Here is a 21,166-nt window from a genome sequence, read left to right on the forward strand (position 1 = left end):
ATCCTAGTCAGGACTGACAAAGGTATACTAAACCGTGGGAAAAATCTGCCATTGTTGTGTAGACAGAAGATGAACTAAACTAAGCTCTTTGTGACTTTGTAGGACATCTTCTGCTGCAACACTATTCAGAGCCATTTATGCAGCCAAAACACAAGGAAAACAAATTTACATGAACACCTTATGCAGTCCTATAATTCCACATCTTGTTCCTGAGCATTGTAGGAGATGACCAGGCTAAGCCCGAGGGAAGGATCAAGCAAATCATTAGTCTTGAGCCATGCTGGCGCAGTGGTTAGAATGCAATATTGCAGGGTAATTCTGCCCACAGCCAGGAGTTCGATTAGGACTGGCTCAAGGTTGATTCACCTTTTCATCCTTCCGAGATCAGTAAAATGAGAACCTAGATTATATAAACTGCTTAGAGAGGGCTGTAAACCACTGTGGAGCAATATATAAGTTTAAGTGCTATTGCTATTGCTTCACACCCACAAGATATCTAAGTCCCACCCACCTTGCATTCTTTTGACTCTTATCTACCGCCAATTGGCTTTAACCGTTAGTAGTTCAGATTCTTGTAGAGAGTGTTAGTATAATACAGTATGATAAATGTACTGTTAGTACAAATGAATACAATAAATCTGTATTCATTTGAACTGCCTGGCTTCCTGATTTATTGCACCTGACAAGCATTCAAGTTAAGTTCACAAGTGTCAAAATTCAAAACGGTAACAAATCTGTGTGAATAACTGTGTAAAAATAACAACAAAATATGTCACTGCTGCGGGTCACCAGCTAAAATAGCCATCATTTTCTCCCAATCGCCTGCAGAATGAAGTGGTTATGTGCCCTGTTATTGTTGGATGGCTATTCAAGGAACATCGGTAAATTTGATAGCACTAAAAGGTCTCTTGTGTTTGTGACTTCCCAACCCCCTTAAATTCAAGGGGGTGGAAAAAGACACAATGCCTCCCCTGCTTATGGAGGCCATGAATGGAGTGGTAAAAGAGGGTGAAGAATAACATCTCCCCTTAAATATACTTGCACTGAGGAATCGTGCAGGGAACAGCCGGTTATTTCACCCACAGCAGATGGTGAGGTATATTTTCAGCACCATGAAAGATTATTATCAGACAATTATGTTCCCCCGCCCCAACATCTTTCACTGAAAAGACAAATATCACTTTGTAAATATCACTACCAGATATTGCTAAGGAAAGAGATAAAGTGATGCCTATGTTACAATGAGTATGTGGATGGTGTTTATGTATTGTTTTGGAAATGAAACAGGGTACCCGCAAGCTAGTTTTTATATCCTTCTAAAGAATATTTAAGGACATGCTTTCCCCCACTTTGAGTTCTGATGCCGTGGACACTGTCTTAATTTTTTATTAAAGGTAAAAGGTAATGGTTTTCCCTGTCCAGTCGTGTCTGACTCTAGGGGGCAGTACTTATCTCAGCTTCTTAGCCAAGGGAGCCAATGTTTCTCAAAGACACTTCTATGGTCATGTGGACAGCATGGCTATACTCCAAAATGCACAGAACACTGTTATCTTCCCACCAAAGGGGTACCTATTTCTCTACTCGCATTTTCATGCTTTCCAACTGCCAGGTGGGCAGGAGCTGGAGCAAGGACAAGAGCTCACCCCATCACATAGTGCTTGGGTCTCAAACTATCAATCTTCCAGTTGACAAGCCCAGCATCTTAGCTGCTAGGCCACTGTGCCCCCTAACAATCCTCAATTTGACATATGTTAAAAAGTTTGGCCTAAGGTAAAGCAAGGCTTGGGATTTTACATTGTACTAAAGGTTAGCTAACTGTGGTGGAATGTAGTCTGGATTCCCAGGAGGGAGGGGCTGCATTTCAGAGGACCAGTTTGGCTGGGAGGAAGAGGGTCATTAAAGCTTTTCCCCAGAGATTTTCAGAGCGCATCATTTGGCATTTGGCATTCATTTGGCAACATTTCTCCCAATGGGGCAAGGAACAACAAATAAAACTGTCTTTCCGGTCTTTGTAGCCTGAAATTTATTCGTCCATCTGTTATTGAACACAGCACAATTAGATAAGTTGTGCGGCACCTGAGACAACAGTTTGCAAATGCCTGGAAGATTTGTGAACTCTTGCCATTAAAACAAAAACAAAAACAAAACACAAAAAAACCCCATCTTAATAAATTAAATAGTTATGATTTTTTTATGGTTCCACAGTTGTTGCTTTTTTTCAGTCTGCTTCAGAGATGGCCACAATTTATTCAGAAGACTTTGAAAGCCACATACAAATATACCTTTCCTAGGTATTACAATATTCTGAATGCTCCCAGTTCCAATTAACTTCAAAGCCAAGCAAAAGCAACTTTCAGTCTAGATAACTAGTTACCCTCCTCCTTCAAAGAACAAGACCTTGTAATACCTTCCACTGACAGAACGTGTTGCTCTCTTGAGGAAATCGTATATCTTCCTTCCACAATTATTTATGAAGAGAAGAAAGCGAAATAATAAAACACTAAAACAACAAACAGACCCAGGATTGATTTTAAATACCAGAGGTTCAGAAAGGATAGGTAAGTAATTACTACTTTCCAGCTCCTATGATTTTTTTATAGCTTTGATATTTTTTTTAAAAAAAATGTGATCAGCTTTGATGCATGAATTGCGAACAGACGCCCTAAGTTTAAAAGATAACAGAAAATGCCAAGATTGGAAACACATTTGTTAGTTGTTTCGTGAGTACAAAGATGTATATGCTTGGAGGAGAACATTTGCTCTATTTTTTTTTTGCCTTGTATGCTTTAAAAGGAAGGAAGGGGAGGAAGATGCTAGAAAAATGCTTGGGAATTTTTTTGGTTGCTCAGTGACATACATGGTGCAGGAGACGATCCAACTAAGCCTGAGGGAGAGGTCAAACACATCATCAGCCATGAGTCCCTGTGCATCCACGGCCTGAAGGGCAACTACTCATCTGGTCACAAGATTGCTGTGTTTTTCAGACTGCCACAAAAGGAGAACATCAGCTACTCTGAATTCTACAAAGGGACATGAATTCCCCAGAGCTGCAGCAGCAGCAGCAGCTGGAGCACTAAATGTCATAGGAGCGCTTGATCTTTCTTTGAAGGTTCCTTGGCATATTCCAGAGTGTGACACCTTCTTGGATTGTGCGTCTGAAGTCTTTCCCTCCAAGGTGGAGCAGACCAGAGCGAGCGTCTCCCGCCAAGCCTTACCTTGCACAATGAGATGGACCCGTGAGGTTTTGGGGTGATTGTCCGTCTGTACTGAGCAAGTATAAGGTCCCTCGTCATACACATCCACGTCATTTATCCGGATGGCATAATGGGTTTTGGTGTTGGCAATTAGCTCCACTCGGGGGTCCAAACACCACTTGTCATTGCCCGCGTAAAGAATACTGCTGCGGTTCAGCCACGCTACCCGCGTCACTCGATTATCCACAATGCATCTGAAAAAGAACGAAGGAGAGAGAGGGAGGAAGGGATTAGAACTTGTAAAGGAGTCTTCTAAAGGCAGCCTGATCCCCAAGCTTTCCATCCCTTTTCTCCCTTTTCCTCATTTCGAAGTCCCGAGGTGAGCAGCAGTTATCCGAAAGAACATAGACCAGCATTTTAGCTAGATCTAATGGCCGCATTCAAAGTAAAGGTACTCCTTGAATTACGATCATAACTGAGCGAGATTTTTTTACCCCCTACTTTGTGTTATTACTGCTTCTAAGCCACCTAGAGTCTCTGTGAATGAGTAGGTGGCAATATAAATTTAATAAACAAACAAATAAATGCTGTGGGTCCCCTCAGACAAGGGATGTCAGTTGGTGGGAACCAGGAGACCATACAACCCCTGCCTTCTAGAATATTCCACATTTAGATATCAGAATGATCCAACCCTGTTGCCCTTTCATGAGGCTGTGAGGACTTGGGTTGTGCATTGGGGTCTGGGGCCCTGAATAAGTTTAAGGCCTGGTTTCTTGTTTGTATTAACATCCATAGTAACAGCTTTATTTGGTGCCATATTTTGTACTGCTTTAATTGTCCTTAAATTATTTTTATGCGTTATGATGTAACAACACCCGGAGCCACTTGTTGACCTGGTTAACTACAGAAATCAAACCAGGATGACTTTTGCTGGATCCTTCCCAACTGTGTCATCGAAGTGGTAGGAGGATTAGGCCATACAGAAAAAATATAAAGAACAGAAAAGGCACCTTGGCTGCTTTCACCTATTTTCAATTAGCTGTGACTTCCTCAAACACGGAGCTGTTTCCATGCTATACACTCAAATTAGCTTGAGCTCACAGTTCCACCCACATACCTCGGGGAGAAATGTCATTGAACCTTGTGGGTTGTATGTCACAATCCTCAACTAACGCATAAGCAAAAGTGGCAATCACTTCCACAGAACTCTGCAAAGGCAGTTTCCAACCACTCATTATTAACCTGTATATTGCACTGATTACAACATTAAATCCAGCCAATTACTTAGACCAGGGGTGTCAAATTCAATTTCATTGAGGGCCGCATCAGCATTGCGGTTGCCCTCAGGGGGGCGGGTGGGCGTGGCCAGGGTGGGCGTGGCCTACTGAGTGGGCGTGGCTAGAGTGCGTATGGCCTACTGGATGGGCACGGCCAGCTCTACATCGTTCGCATCAAGGGTGCCTATGGGGGGCCTGGGCAGGAGTGGGACAGATCTGAGGGTCTCTGGCAGGAGGAGGGTCTCTGGGCCAGGGCCAAGGCAGTGGAGGCCGTTCCCTCACTGTTTCCAAGATGGCTTCGCGGGCCACATGAAACCACTTCGTGGGCCAGATCCGGCCCCCGGGCCTTGTGTTTGACATGTCTGACTTAGACTATCATTATAACCAGCGGTGGGATTCAGCCCGTTCGCACCACTTCGGCAGAACCGGTAGCTAATTTTTTGTTGCCCAGGCCCAGAATGGCCTTCCAGAAGTGGCATCCACGCAGAGAACCAGTTGTTCCCCTGTTTGAATCCCACCACTGGTTATAGCGCTTCCCAACTCAGCTTTTCACGGCTATTACCGAGAGTTTAGTTAGACTAAATATTTGTGTGGTGTTTTTTTTTAAAAAAAATATTTTTGTTCGTCGACAAGGATAAAACACAAAAGAGAAAAAAAAACCCAGAAAAACTAACATCCAAGACTAACGATAGAAAAAAAAATGTGGGAAAAAACCCCAAATGTCAAAAATATCTGGGTGCTGAAAAAAAAAACCACCAGTAGGTTCTCTTCCTCTTATATACAGATAGTCCTCTACTTACAACCACAATTGAGCTGAGAATGTATGTTGCTAAGTGAGACATTGGTTGAGTTTTATCCCAAGTTAAGTGAACCTGGTTCCCCGTGGACTTTGCTTGTCAGGAAGTAGCAAAGGGGGATCAGGTGACCCAGGGATGCTGCGACTGTCATAAATAGGAACCAGTTGTCAAGCATCTGAGTGTAAATCTCCTGATCATGGGGATGCTGCAATGGTCATTGAGTGAGAAAGATGGTCATAAGTCACTTTTTTCAATGCCGTTGCAACTTCAAACGGTCAATAAATAAACTACTGTAAGTCGAGGATTAAAGGGGAAAAGAAAAGATTTAAAAAAAACCAATGTAGAAAATATCTGGGTGCTGAAAGATTTTTTAAAAATGCCAATAGGTTCTCCTCCCCTTACATAACAGATCTACAGATAATGACAAGCTTTCCCATCCTTATTTGACAAAAATAGCATATTAAATAGATATTCCAGCTGAGAGAATCGATTGTAATGTATATATGGGAGGAAAAAAGAGAAAGGAAAAAAATGACAACAGTTAACAGGTTAGCTCAACCATTACACTAATCTTCACATCCTTCTGTTAACCATCTGTTATTGTATTATTATCTGTAGTTATCTGTTTTAAATCCAAACACAGAGATACTATATCAATACAGCTCCACAGGCCACAATTCCACTTCCATCCATCTGCCTCCAAAGTTCTCAGATTTGAAGTTTTACCTTCCAAATGCAAGGTGCCACTGGGCATTTCTGCAAATGCAAAGAATTTGCCTGTACACATTTCTTTTTAATGCACCGTAAGCAACCTAGACTCAAAGAGGAAGCCGCATACGGAAATATGCATAAATATTGCATTGTGTCATTTCCCTTTCTTGCGTCTCATCTATGCACTTTGTATTCTTGTTTCACATGTGAGCCTTTTAAATCAGATGAGTAACAGAATAACAGAGCTGGAAGGGACCTTGGAGGTCTTCTAGTCCAACCCCCTGCTCAGGCAGGAAACCATTTCAGACAAATGGTTGTCCCGTCTTTTTTTTAAAAAAACCTCCAGCCACAGAGCACCCACAAGTTCTGGAGGCAGGTTGTTCCACTGGTGAATTTCTCACTGTCAAGAAATTTCTCCTTAGTTTTAGCTTGGTTCTCTCCTTGATGAATTTTCACCTGTTGCTTCTTGTCCTGCTTTCAGGTGCTTTGGAGAACAGGTTGACTCCCTCTTCTTTGTGGCAGCCCCTCAAATGTTGGAACACTACTATCATGTCACCCCTAGTTCTTCTTTTCATGAGACTAGACATACTCAATTCCCAAAACCGTTCCTTCTATGTTTCAGCCTACAGTCCCATGATCATTTTTGTTGCTCTTCTCTGCACGCTTTCCAGTCTCAACATCTTTTTTATTTTACATCGTGGCAACCAAAACAGGATGCAGTATTCCAAGTGTGGCCTTACCAAGGCATTATAAAATGGCATTAATGTCATTTATTCGACTCATTTTTGGATTTTCTGTGTGGCCTTGAATTTAAATCTTGAATTCTATTATTAAGCAGAGGTTGCAAAGCCTCATTTGGAGAGCAAAAATCTCCCAGCCAATGTATTTATCTTATATATTTTTAAGGTTTAAAACATGCTTCACATTTAACAACCTGCATAACTCGATAGAAAGACTATGTTAACAGACCAACAACAGGAGATAACATCTGGGAGGCCTAAGATGGAGACTGAATTTTGTTCACAATATTCAATTATTTTTATGATGGAAATGTAAAGTGATTTCGGAGTTATTCATAGATGGATAATGGAATATTAGATAGACATCACCCAACTCAACAGAGTTAATGGTCTGCAAGTCAGATTGAGAAATCCAGTGAACCAAGTCTACTTCCTCCATATTGAAAAAGAGGGCAGCAACCTTTTCAAGAAGTTGCACAGAAATACTTAACTGTTACTCAAGCTGGCATGATTCATTCCTTTCAAAGGGGGCTTATATAGGGCAACTATTTGGTAAGAAGCACATTACTTCCCCCCTCTAACTCTCTCTCTCTCTCTCTCTCTCTCTCTCTCTCTCTCTCTCTCTCTCTTCCTTCCCTTACTTCCTCCCTCCTTCCCTCCCTCCCTCTCTCTCTCTGTCTCTTTATCTAGCTCGCTATCCAGATAGTCCACAACTTACAACCTTTCATTTAGTTATCATCTGAAGTTATAATGGCACTGAAAAAAATAATCGATGAATGTTTTTCACACTTATAACCGTTGCAGAAACCCCATGATCACGTAATCAAAATTCAGCATCTTGGGCAACTGACTCATATTTATGATGGATACAGCCTTCCCGGGTCATGTGATCTCCTTTTGCCACCTTCTGGCAAGCAAAGTCAACGGGCAAGCCGGACTCACTTAACAACCGTGTTACTCATTTCACCACTGCAGCGATTCCCTTAACAACTGTGGCCAGAAAGGTCATAAAAATGGGGCCAAACTCACTTAACAAATAGGCCCAAAGTCACCAACTGGCTTTAATGGCTAAGGTAGGATTAGAAGTCTCAGTCTCCTGATGATTGGTCCAAAGTCACCCAGCTGGCTTTGTGCCCAACTCACAATCTCCCACCACTCAGAATCTCCCAATTTCTAGCCTGGTGTCTTAACCACTAGACCCACTAGACTCTTTTGGTTATATTACAAGCCAGAAAATATCAGAGAGGCTCAACTACATGGAGTTCATAAGCAGAACATTCCCTCTGCTTCATATCACGGCCATCAAGACAAAAAAAAATCTGAGTTACCAGGGCCTCACTTTTTCCCAGGAGAGATGCATCAAAAAGATACACTAAGTGGTGTGTTTTTCTCCACATTGAGTCCATTTCTTTCAGCTTTTCTGCTTTAGGACCCGAGTTGATTGTTCTTTGCTTTTCTTGACAAGCTAAGCTCAAAACAGCTCCATCGTTTCAATCGGCAAGACCTCGGTGTCTTTGGCAACTGCTGCAGGAGCAACACGACAATGACAAGCTCAAAATTGATCACCGTTACACCAAACTCAAACAACTCACAGTCCCTTTATACCTCGATACTCCTGCACACGCACATACAAACACACACACACTATGAGAGCACAGTCGTAACAAACAGTTCCGCTTGTGATACCATGGTAACAAGGAAAAAAACAAGCAAAGGAACACAAGTGGCATTTGAGAGTTTAAAAATAAAAAGGCACAAAAGCTTTTGCCACTGTGGCTTTTTTCCCGGGGGGGGGGAAATGAGGGGAAACCCCCCCCCCAACATCCACCCTGTTGAAGATGACGCTCCTTGGAAAAAGGTGGGCAGAAAATGTAACTCAAATGATTTATCATATAGGACTTTCTCTTTTTTAGTTTTGCAGAAAATTGTCTAGGGGCGACAGTCGTAAGTTAACACTGTGGCTCTCACAATGAGCAACAGAGTGAAAGCGAAGAAATAATCATCTCTGGCTTTGCTCTCATTTTGAACAATGGGCAGGCATATATTTAGAAGAGCTCAACAAGTTTGTTGAAACTTCTCTGAGTGCTTTGTAGACTTCGGATTAACTCTCCCTCCTGTCTTACCTTTTTTGGAAGTTTCGTCACATTTGAAATTCCCCATTGCAAAAAAAAAAAAAAAAAGACAACCTGTGAAATTCTGGCAGGGAAAGCCAACTGGTAGTTCTCTTTAAAATCACATTCCTGTTTCTGAGTTTAAATGAAGAGTCGGCAACTTTTTAGGGCAAGGATAATCCCTGAAGCCTTTGAATCGCAGATTAAAGAGAAGAAGAAGCTAGATTTAGACAAGTGCGAACAAATGACAATCCAAGTAACAAAGCCATGTTCGGAAACAAATGTGGGCAACATCACTGTGTGATTCTGAGTCAAGTTCAGTTCTCCTATAGACATTCAGCATTGAAAAGCCATGAAAGCAGCCCACTCAACTGTCCCTTTGTCAGGGGAGAAATCATTGTGTGATTCTGAGTCAGGTTCAGTTCTCCTATAGACCAGGGGTCCCCAATCCCCGGTCTGTGGACCAATACCAGTCCGTGGCATGGCAACAATCAGTCTGCACAAACAAGCAAAACCCCATCCACAAGATGCAGTCAGCACACAAAACCTCACAACCTCTGGTCCACGGAAAAACCTTTCTCCACCGAACTGGTCCCTGGTGCTCAAAAGGTTGGGGACCTCTGCTATAGACATTCGGCATTGAAAACTCATGAAAGCATCCCTTTCAACTGTCCCTTTGTCAGGGGAGAGATTTAAAGCCACACTTGAAGTGATCACAAGTTCCCCTTTTCCTCCTGAACATAGTCAGCAAAAGTTGCAAATCAAGATTCTCCTAAGTTAGTCTTCAGTTTACAACCAGGATTGGGCACCAGAATTTCTGTTGCTAAGCAAGGCGGTTGTCAAGTGAGTTGCACCGAATTTGATGACTTCCTCCCCCCCATGGTTGCTAAGCAAATGACTGAAATTGCTAAGTGGATCACAGGTTGTTAAGCAAGTCTGGCTTCTGCCATTGGCTGCTTGTTGGAAGCTGACTGGGAAGGACTCAAGTGGTGATCACATGACCTGGGATGCTGCAAACCAATATAAATATAAACCAGTCACCGTGCATCTGAAGTTTGATCTATGGGGATGCTGCAACGGTCACAGGTGTGAGGAGCAGCTCTAAGTCACTTTATTTTCTCTGCTATTGAACCTTGAATGGCTGCTAAATCAAGGACCACCTATACAAATCGTTAATCCAGTCTTAGAGGTTCCACCAAAGAATTTCTCAAGCCTCTTTTCCTATCCCTGTGCATGATAGGAGAATCAGCTATTTCTTAGGGAAAGGTAAAACATAGCCATCCCTAAGAAATATCCTTTCCCAAGATGTTCTTCCCTTTTATGCAAATTACTTCCACTCCAGGAAGTTACTTCCACTCCAGGAAGTTGGGCTGAGGGAGCTGGATTGTTCTAGCAGGATGCAAAAAGAACAAATAATATTAATCAGGCCTGGCAAAGGAGCAGAGCAAAACCTCCCTTTGATTGCTAAATTAAATTGTGTTTCTTGCCATCCGGGAAAGGGTAAAAAATCAGCCGGAATAACTGGGTTTCTTGAAATCCTGGCCAAGATTGCTACACTTTCCCTGAAGATCTTCAGAAAGTTTTCAGTACCGGTCTAGCCTTGGGAAAAGTTCTCATGATTACCTCTTTGTGCACTTCCTACCATTCAGTGAGAAAGATGTACACTTTGCCACTTTTACGCAGACATTGGAGCGCTCATGTGCAATGGTGAGGTAGACGCTTCTGATAACACCTTGACACCAACTACAAGCTTCATACTGATGGAAGACAATAAAAACCTGCCTGGCTGCTAAGCTCACTCTTGTTCTGTATTTGCACAATGCACTGATCCATAAACTAACCAAATGGTTGCACAAACCTAATGCTCAAAATGGAAAAAAAAAGTTTAATACTTATTAAAGTTCAGTAGAACATAGGTAGCTATTTGGTTCTTAACTGACCTGGTTACACACATTTAATTCTAAGGCAGTGAACTCCAAACTTGGCAACTTTAAGACTTGTGGACTTCAACTCCCAGAATTCCTTAGCTGGCTGGCTGGGGAATTCTGGAAGTTGAAGTCCACAAGTCTTAAAGTTGCCAAGTTTGGAGATCCCTTTTCTAAGGTGTGTCTGAAAGATGCTTAATCATATGGTGTAAGCCTAGTTTTTTGTATTGTTGGGGGAAAGTTTATTTCTGGTCTGTACTTAAGAATAAGATACGTTCTGAGCCAGGGCCCAGAGGACAAAGCAAGGGACGAAAAGAGGGAAAAAATAGGCCTCATTTCTGTGTCCTTTTTGTCACCATTGTTACTCCCAAATCAGAGAACAAAGAACAGCATTTTTCACGAGTCCTCTTGGAAATAATAATGCCGCCTGATGATGTAGTGTCACTTTCAGATGGCTCTGGAAAAAAAAAAAACTTTTTCTAAGGCTTCAACAGCTGACAGCTGGCGGGAACATTTCTAGAATAACCAGAACATTTTCAAATCCTTCTTACCCTCCTGTTAACTATCTAGAAGCACACTGGTGGTTTTTAAAAAGAAAAAAAAAGAAAAGAAAAGAAATGGACCAAAAGGTGACTCTTAAATTTGATAAGTCCAGAAATGTGATTATACACGCGATGGATTCTGGCACATCATGTTCTAATCTAAAAAAAAAACAACACAAAAAAATAAAAAAATAAAACCTGGGACTGAACGTGGCATCTCATACGCCTCTCTTCCTGAATGCATGTGACAGATAACTTGTCAAATATCACATTTCTCCATTATTGCCTTTGTGCTGGGAATGCGATACCATTACCCTGACAGAAAAAATAACAGCAGACATTAAATGTGCAACAGTGGGCTCCCGCACTGCAAAGATGGGCTTCTCATACATGTGTCCTAATCTTTCGCGATGCCAGATTCGAGGAAATTGATTTCCAGATTAAAACAAACAAAAACAGTCGGCAATATTTGGACCAGAGCCCTGTGAGTTTCAGCAGCCTAGCTGACAAATCCTTCCCTTGATGGAGCTACTGTCGTCCTGTGATAATCAACATCTTGGAAAACTGGACTGCCTTGTGAATTTTAAAAGGGGGGGGGAGAGGGAATGACATCATCTTGAGAAAGGGAAGGGATCTAACTTAGTCTTTCATATATCCGTTTGGTAAACTCATAGTAAGGCAAAGGTTTCCCTGTCAGCCGTGTCCGACTCAAGGGCACGGTGTTCACTACCGTTTCTTGGCCAAGGAAGCCAGTGTTGTATGAAGACAATTTCCATGGCCATGTGGCGAACATGACTCTACACCAAGGTGCATGGAACGCTGTTACCTTCCCACTGAAGTGGTACCTATTTATCTATTTGCGTTTGCATGCTTTAGAACCACTTGGTGGGCAGGAGTTTGCCCCAACAGATGGTGCTTGGGTCTTTTGCTTGGGCTGCCAGGTGACAAGCTTAGCCTGCTGAACCACTGAGCCGTCGTGCCTCTCAAATTCATAGTATCTTCCCCTAATTTTCTCCTTTTCTCCCCAGCTTCACTGGCTATCTCGACATACCTCTAAATTTTGTCCTTTTAACAGAGACACACAAAATCCAGATGAAGCTGTAAAGAGTACTGTCAGTTTTGCTTTGGCAGAAGCTGGCCTCAAGCTGATGTCTCTGAGAAGCACGGCTGACCCTCAAGAACTGCCAAAACCTTGAGCTTCCCAGCAAGAAAAATGAACAGTTGTATGTTGCTCAAAGTTGCTTTCTGTGAGATGGGAGGCCATAAAGATTTGATAAATAAATGCAAAAGATGAAAAAAGAAGAGAAGAGGTGTGTGTATGACAGAGAGAGAGAGAGAGAAAGAGAAAGAGAGGGAGGGACTAGAGGAGAGGAGAGGAGAGGAGAAGAGAGGAGAGGAGAGGAAAAAAAAATCAAGATGACCCTACCTTGATTCTCTTAGATATAAGAGGGGCAGAGAAGCACTCTGCCGGGTTTCAAGATTCTGTTATGATAAAAAAAGGTAAAGGTTCCCCCGCACATACGTGCTAGTCTATTCCGACTCTAGGGGCCGGTGCTCATCTCCGTTTCAAAGCCGAAGAGCCAGCGCTTGTCTGAGGACGTCTCCGTGGTCATGTGGCTGGCATGACTAGACGCCAAAGGCACATGGAATGCTGTTACCTTCCCACCGTAGTGGTCCCTATTTTTCTACTTGCATTTTTTACGTGCTTTCGAACTGCTAGGTTGGCAGAAGCTGGGATGAGTAACAGGCGCTCACTCTGTTACGCGGCACTCGGGATTCGACCCGCCAAACTGCCGATCTTCTGAACGACAAGCTCAGCGTCCTAACCCACTGATATTACGATATTATGATATTCGATAATAAAATAGTTTCAATGCTGTTTGTTGGTTTAGCAACAGGATGGTAAAAGCCTGAGCTAATGTCTATCCTTAATATATTGTGTATCCCATATTTTCCCCTTGGAAAGTTCAGTGTATTTATATCCTATCTTTTCTCTTGAAAGCACAAAATGGTAAATATACAATCGTCATTTTACCACCTTGGAAGGTAAGCTTGGGCTGAGGGAGGCAGTGAGTTCCTTAAGACACTGTAGAAAGAGAGTGAGGTTAGTCTAAAACAGCCCGAAATTAGGACTTTGGTAGCACCACATCACATTCTAGTCAAAGACCCTAGGCTTTCATGAGCTATGGCTTACTCCACTCTACTCCATGTATAGCAAAAAGTAAGCTGGAAGTCACAAAATTGTGTGCCTTGTTATTCAATCTGTACAGGTGCTACTAGACTCTTGAATTTTGATTGGCCTGAAGTCAACCAATGAACTCTCTGGTCATTTGGGGACTTCAACCTGAGTCTCCCTGGATGAAATCCAGCCCTTTAACCCTGAAACCAAGCACTAATTTAACATATCGTTATACACTGTGGCTTTCACCCAGTATGCACCAGTTTAACCTATAACGTTTCAAGGCCATGGCTGATAAATGCCTGTGTTCTGTTAGTCCTCTCAGACACAACCGTCACCCCCTTTCCCATTACTTTCTCAGTTGTCAATGTTTCAGTGAGTGCTGAACTCTCTCAATTATGAGCCATTCTCCTAAATAAATTCTATGTCTGTTTTGTGTAGTTGACACTAATGGCCTGCAAATAAAGTCATTGCATCTCTTTCAATAACTGCAGAGATTGGGGGGAGACAGGGGCGGCAAAAAGAAACCACATTTAACTAGGCACAAAGCTCAGGCAGGGCCACGCTCAACCGCTGTGATCAGATGTGAGGCACTCAGATTAAATATATAATGGGAAATCATCATAACCGAGTGGGTATTTTTATTTTTTTTTTATTTTTTTTAGTCCTAAATGGGTTTTTCAGAGAGCAAGGATGGCACAAAACGCTGGGGGTCAGGTTGGGCAAGTAATTGCAGAGCTGAGGAGTTGATAGCGCCAAAGAGGAACAGAATGTAGCAGTGCCATTCAGAGTACACAGTGCGAGGTGGCACAGCAGTTGCCACAAACCAAGGAGCACAGTTTTGGTTTTTTTTAAAAAAAGAAGAATTCTACCCTCTTAAAAAAGTGTGTGTGTGTGGGGGGGGAAACAATATTTGGATGAAACTGTGTTTATTCAAAGTGGAAAACCAATTGCATTCTTTAGTTGCCAAGCTTGCTTAGGTTAGTATTTTGAGAGGGACGGGAAACATGTTTATTTATTAAACATATTTCTCCGGAAGCAGAATGACTCCGGTCAGCTCACACAGAATTTTTCAAAGAGAAGACAATAATCAACAGCTTGTTCTAGGAACTACCAAAGTCATTCTCACCAACACTGACAGGGCAAGCCACTTGTATATATAAACAGAAACCCTGCTGCCTTCTAGCATTGATGTTGTTACCTAGTTGGGTAATGAAATGTCTGCAAGAAAACAATCTAGCGCACAGAGCACCAAGGATACCACAGGCCTCCTCCTCCTCCTCCTCCACCACCACCACCACCACCACACCTCCAACCCCATTTCCTACTAGCACTGATGATGTTTGGAAACGAAATGTCTGCAAGAAAACAACCAAGCTCAGAGAGCACCAAGGACCTCAAGAGACAAATGATCTTGAAGTGATTCCTTTTCACCATTAAAGACCTGGAGAAGAATTCCACCGTGAGCTGGTGGGATGCAGGGAGCGTCAGATTTAGAATGGGCAATGGCCAACTTGACCAACCAGAGAGTCTAGTAGGTGTTCATCATAATCTGTCCTGTATTGAAAAATACGTCTTCTCATAGATACCTAACTTCACTGCCATGACAGACTCAAAAAGAGGAGAAAAACAAAAGAAAAAATAAAACATACTCCACTGTGATAGAAGATTCCTTCATCTGTAGAAACTGGATAAAGCAAAATTGTCTTGGTCCCTAAAAGAACTCTGTTTGCTTGTCTGCCTCAAAACACTAGCAAAATCTTAGCTGCTACAGAATGGATTAAAAACAAAACTCTGCCGCTTTGGGTCCCATATTCATTCCGTCATCTCTTCAGGGGCCCTGCTGCCTGGCTGAGTTCACTTTTTAATCCACTTATTTTAGATTTATATCTCTGGGATTCTTGGAGGATAGCAGGAAAACGTCCCTCACACTATGCATGTATGAATATTCGAGGAGAGACCCGTTTAGGGAGCTGGGTCCAACTTGCTCCATTATCTCTTATCACACCTGCAGTCGAAACTCACTGGCATATGTGTACTAGGAGAGCAGCAGCATCAACTGAGCAAACAAGGGATTTATTACAGAAATCAGCAGGGTTTGCATACCAATCTCTGGTATCAGAAGAGCAAAGGGATGCGGGGAGACGAGATGAAACACCAAAATCAGGTTAACATATGGCTGAGTGCCAGGTATATTCATTCTTTCAGGTCCCTCCTGTTTGATTTCCTGCCCCATACCACCTCCTGGGCACGTCCTATTAGGACTGATAATATTTATCCTATGTATCCAACACCTGAGCTCCTCCCTAGTCAATGATGATTAGGTTTCTTCCTCTTCCCTCCTGACTTCCAAATATTTGAAAACATTGGTTAAATCAAGCTCACCTTGATACCATTGAGAGGATGGCGTTTACCTGAGATGCAACATTTGAAAAGGTTAGGACGAAAACTGCTGCAGAATTGAACTTTGAAGGGAATCCTAATCATTCTTTGGAGGGGGGGGGAACCCAAACAAGCAAATGACCCTAAGCAAGTTTCTCACTGGGGTTATCACCATTCTCACTTGGAGAATAGAAATGAGACATCTTAGTCAAGGGCTGCCATTTTGGAATCTCCTTTGTTTTTTTTTCTACTTAAAATTCAAGATAGATAGATAGATAGATAGATAGATAGATAGATAGATAGATAGATAGATAGATAGATAGATAGATAGATAGATAGATAGATAGATAGATAGATAGATAGATAGATAGATAGACAGACAGACAGACAGACAGACAGACAGACAAGATCTGGATCTGGATCTGGATCTGGATCTGGCTGGCTGTAGACCTTTACCTTCTTCATAAGTGCGTTGCCAACAAAGGGTGAAAGAACAAAAGGAAGAAGGGCCATTTTCACATTCTAATTTCATCCCCTCCTTTCATTCCCCCCCTCCCCATTCTGCCCTTGAGGACATCATCCTTAACATATATTTCATTTCACAGCTGCATTATGGAACCACAGAATCCTGTGAATCCAATTTAAGAACAGATTACCTCCTCACTTACTTCATTTGAAGCAATTACATGTTAATTTTCATTGAGTCAAGCCTAATGCATACCAATCTGAGGCTGCAATCTCATTTGAATACTTCAGAGAGAGAGAGAGCCTTTCTGGGTCTCTGGCTTCCAAAGTTCCCCATTAAAAGGGCCACCTCCTATTCCTTCTCCACAACTTCTTGTTCTCCATCACCATTTTCTTCTTCCTTTGCTTTCCTTTGCTACTGATTTACTGTTTGCCCCTTCTGTTTGCCAGCATGAGGCATTCTTCCTCTTCCCAAAGATCATTTCCAACTAGCTAATACAACTCCCAAGATTTTGTGTGTTTGTGAATGCTACGAGGGCAAAAGTTAATGACTCCCGATTAATTGAGCATGGCATATTCACAAGCATTCACAAGCATGGAAGACTTGGAAACTCAGAGGTCAGGCCCTATTCCCACAGTTGTTGGGAAGACCTGTGTCACAGATTCAAATTGAACGTAGCAATAGCAATAGCACTTAGACTCATACACTACTTTACAGCATTATGGAGTGGTGTATAAATCTACAAAGCGGTTACAATGTCAGCATTTTGCCCCCAACAATCTGGATTCTCATTTTACCGACCTCGGAAGGATGGAAGACTGAGTCAACCTTGAGCCCCATCAGGATCGAACTCCAGGCTGTGGGCAGAATTAGCCTGCACTATTCCATTCTAACCACTCCACCACCAGGGCTCCTATATCTTTTATAATACCATAAGCAACTGGATGATAAAACCCCTTATGGTACCGTTTTAGATTCCTTTTCTATATATTTTCATTTCAATATTTTGTACCTTGCCCTTTTATTTCTTGCATACATTTTGGGTCTCTGTTGGCTTATAGGTAAGAGTGCAATGCAATGGTTGTCTCTTCCCTCTCAGAATAAAATGCTCCTGGCATTTTGGCTTTCCCTGAAAAGGAAGGTGCTTTTTCATCAGGACGGCTGTCATTTTTCTGTATCCTTTTGCCTCTAAATGATGGCCTTAAAAGAAAAAAAGCCATTTTAACTTTGCACTCAATCTCCAAGTAGGTCAGAAGTACCCTGAACAAATTCCTTTGTTTTCATAACATGCCTCTTTTTCAGGTTAAAGGAGAATCTGTAAGCCAGTGTTAGTCAGCTTAGAAAACCCTGCTTCGATAAACAATGGACACTGCAGACAATTACGCTCACCCACTCGCCATGGAGGAACAAATACATCGATGGGATTTGTCTTCGAAAGAGCTGGTGAACTTCTATTTTATCTATTCTGCAGCATGGAAAATAAACAGAAGAAAACCTAGCAACGTCCTGCTGAGCTACTGATGCAAGATGAGCAGAGGAAAGCAAATGTCACCTAGCCAATCAACAGTGGATCCCTAAGGTCCAAAGTGGAATTGTCTAGACATGGCACATAGCTGACCATAATAAGAGGCTAGGAGAGCACCGTGCACTAGGAGAGAAACAGGCTGATAATCTGAAGCGCGCCATGGGGGCTTGTTGACATGCTGTTGCTGTGCATGAACTCCCCTCCTTTATTCTATACAAAAGTTCTCAGGGATAATCTAGCTCAGGGGTCTTCAAAAGGAGTTTATTTAGTGGCTCTTTTATGACGTGGACTTCAACTCCCAGAATTCCTCAGCCAGGAGTTGAAGTCCACAAGTTATAAAAAAGTCATGTTTGAAGACCCCTGATTTAGCTGGTTTGTCATCTAGGAAAACAAAGCATCTCATAATCTCTGAAGGGGTCCTCCCTCTCCTTTTCAGTGGGGGCTAAAAGGGGACTGAAGTAAACAGACAGACTGAATGTTACTTTGGTCATTGGCCACCCAAAGTACCATCAATGAACTCCCCTCCTTTATTCTATACAAAAGTTCTCAGGGATAATCTAGCTCACGGGTCTTCAAACGTGGCTCTTTTATGACGTTCAAAACCTACAGGTCTCTTCCATACATCAGACAAGGTTTGTTTATTGTGAGCCCTTTCTGGATATGATATGCAGGAACCTTCAGCATGTAAAATAGAGGTCTATCATTATTATAGTCAGCTGAAGCTGTATTTTTAACTCCCTGTAAAGAAGACACCTGGTGATTGTGTAGATCAATTCCCATTATTGTAATCATTGGCCCAGCATTGGAGAGCAGCAATATCTGAAAAGTATTAGGGTCCTCAGTTACCAGTTTTTTTGGGGGGAAAATATTCCTTACCAAGGTCTAGTATTGCAGCTGAAAACATTGTTTCTATATTCTGTTTTTTCTCCTTTTCTTGCTAAGTTACAATATATGCCTTAGCAACACAACGTCACCAGTTCTCTTCCATCACTTTCACGTCCGTCCTTCACACATTTCTGATCTCTCTCTAAGGTCTCCTTTAGTACCTTTGAAAGTATTTGAACACTGTTGCGTTTTGCTCTCAAATCCTCAGACAAAAGGCTAAAACTTCTCTCTTCCTTCCCCGTACATGCCGCAGTGGAATAACTGATTTGTTGTTTTCATTCATACAACCTGTTTAGATTAATAACTGTGAAGATATTTGTGCTCTGTTATTATCTGTGTTTGTAGACAAAGGCCAGAATGCATCTATAAGAACCCATTTATGAAAACAAAGAGATAACTCAACTCACAGTTGAGAAATAAACGTAATCTTTGAAAGAGAGGAGTGATACAGAACCATTAATTCAACATCTACAACTAACAACACTCAATGAAAGATAAAATTACTTCATAACGGTTTCAAACAGCCTTGTATGAAACCATTGACATTTTTTTAGGTAGGGATTTATTTTATTTTATGCTGTCAAATCAATGTCAACTCATGACAGTTTTCAACAGTCCACAAAAACATTGGGAACAGTGAAAATGTATCACATGGCACAGGCTGGATTCCCAGTTGTGTCATGCCATAGTGCAATTTATAGGTTATTGGATCCTGCCAGTGATTTAAGTGTAGTTTCCCTTGAATTCCATGGATTCTTATCTACCCCCAATTGTTAAGCAATAAATCATCTTAACTGGAACTTAATGGGTGGTCCTGGTTCTTCACGCCATCATACCCATCACTATTCAACTGAAGATGTCAACCAAGGTAGTTGAGATCTTCTGCATGCACAGGATGAGCACTACCATTGAATTATGACCTTCCTAGGCAAAGGCAATATTATCTTCTATCTCATACTATTTTATTTTTATTTTATTTTTTATTTTTGAAAAATAATGATATTGGGAAAGAGAAGTAGCTTGATGCAGCACAAAGACATCCTTTGTCACAGTACCTCATTAGGAAAAGAGTTTTGATTGGAAACAAATATAAATAGCAAACTACTGGAAACACTTCCGTGACAAACATATCTGAGCAACAGGCAGATAATACAACAAGAATTCAGAGAGAGGAGACCTTCATAGGGGACAAACTGATCATTTCCCTCTGCAATTTTACTGACATGGAACAACATATTTGTACAATGAAAAAAGTAACCTTGGAGAGCAGATAATTAGTACTAGGTCTTAGGCAGGTTGTAGGCTAGGATACATGCAGACCTGTGTGTGTGTGTGTGTGTATTCAGGTTTAATATTAGAAGAAATTTCCTGATAACAGGTGTGGTTAAGCCAGGTGTCTCCAAACCGCAGGACTCTGGAAAACTACTAATAAGACCTCTCTTTTGTTTCGTTATGAGAAAAACCATAAAATAACTTTAATAAAAATATAATATGCAGTTAGTCCCCGACTTATGACCACAGTTGACTCCAAAAATTTCAGTTCTTAAGCAAGACAATTGTTAAGTGAATTTTGCTCCATTTTATGACCTTTCCTGCCACAATTGTTAAGTGAATCACTGCAGTGGCCCAATTAGTAACAATGGTTGTTAAGTCAGTCTGGCTTCCCCCACTGACTCGGCTTGTCAGGAGTTCACAAAAGGGAATCACAGGATCCCGGGACACTGCAACTGTCATAACTAGGAATCAATTGCCAAGCAACTAAATCTTGATCACGTTATCGTGGCGACGTAGCAACAGTTGTAAATGTAAAAAAAAATGGTCATAAGTCCCTTTTTTTTTCAGTGCCCATTGTATATGTGAATGGTCAGTAAATGAAGTGTTGTAAGGCAAGGACTATCTGCAGCATTAATAACAATAGGTGCCTTGGATACAATCCCAAAATAACTGGAGCACTACTTGAACACTATTGGCATTGACAAAATCCCCACCCATCAATTGCAGAAGGCAGCTTTGCTTGGAATAGCTGACCTCCAGCAATGATACCTTCCACACCACCAAACAACAACATCTGCCTATCCCAGGTCCTTGGAAAGGACTCGACAGGTGGATAAAAATGCCAATCCAGTCTGAACATCTGGCTGACTGTGCGACAAATGATAATATACAGTACAATTATTCTTGTTATCACTTGCATTGAGTTTCCCTCCCAAAAAGCTGGGCATCAGGATTCACATAGTAACTTAACAACACATCCATTGAGGTTTAGGACTGACAATGGGAGAGTTTGACCTTACGTATTTTCTAATGTCAAAATCTCAATTACGGCAGGGGCAGAAATCCCCAGAGTCTCCATGCCACAACAATGCTCTTCTGTGTCACATATTTGCTGGAAAATTTCTACCAATCAGGAGTCAGATCTAAGGAAATGGTTT

At 41.8% G+C, this 21,166-nt stretch overlaps 1 protein-coding gene across 1 annotated transcript in view; it reads right to left on the minus strand.

Annotated features, from left to right (window-relative positions):
* NTM (neurotrimin) overlaps positions 1-21,166 on the minus strand; it is a gene marked incomplete at its 3' end in the record, with an annotated part of 577,786 nt that overhangs the window by 92,057 nt on the left and 464,563 nt on the right. Inside the window, 1 exon segment of the mRNA XM_081333436.1 lies at positions 3,216-3,448. Within this exon segment, the coding sequence (XP_081189562.1) occupies positions 3,216-3,448 (233 nt within the window).

This window comes from Vipera berus (genome assembly GCF_964194415.1).
Source record: "Vipera berus genome assembly, chromosome: 8".
Taxonomy (NCBI): domain Eukaryota; kingdom Metazoa; phylum Chordata; class Lepidosauria; order Squamata; family Viperidae; genus Vipera; species Vipera berus.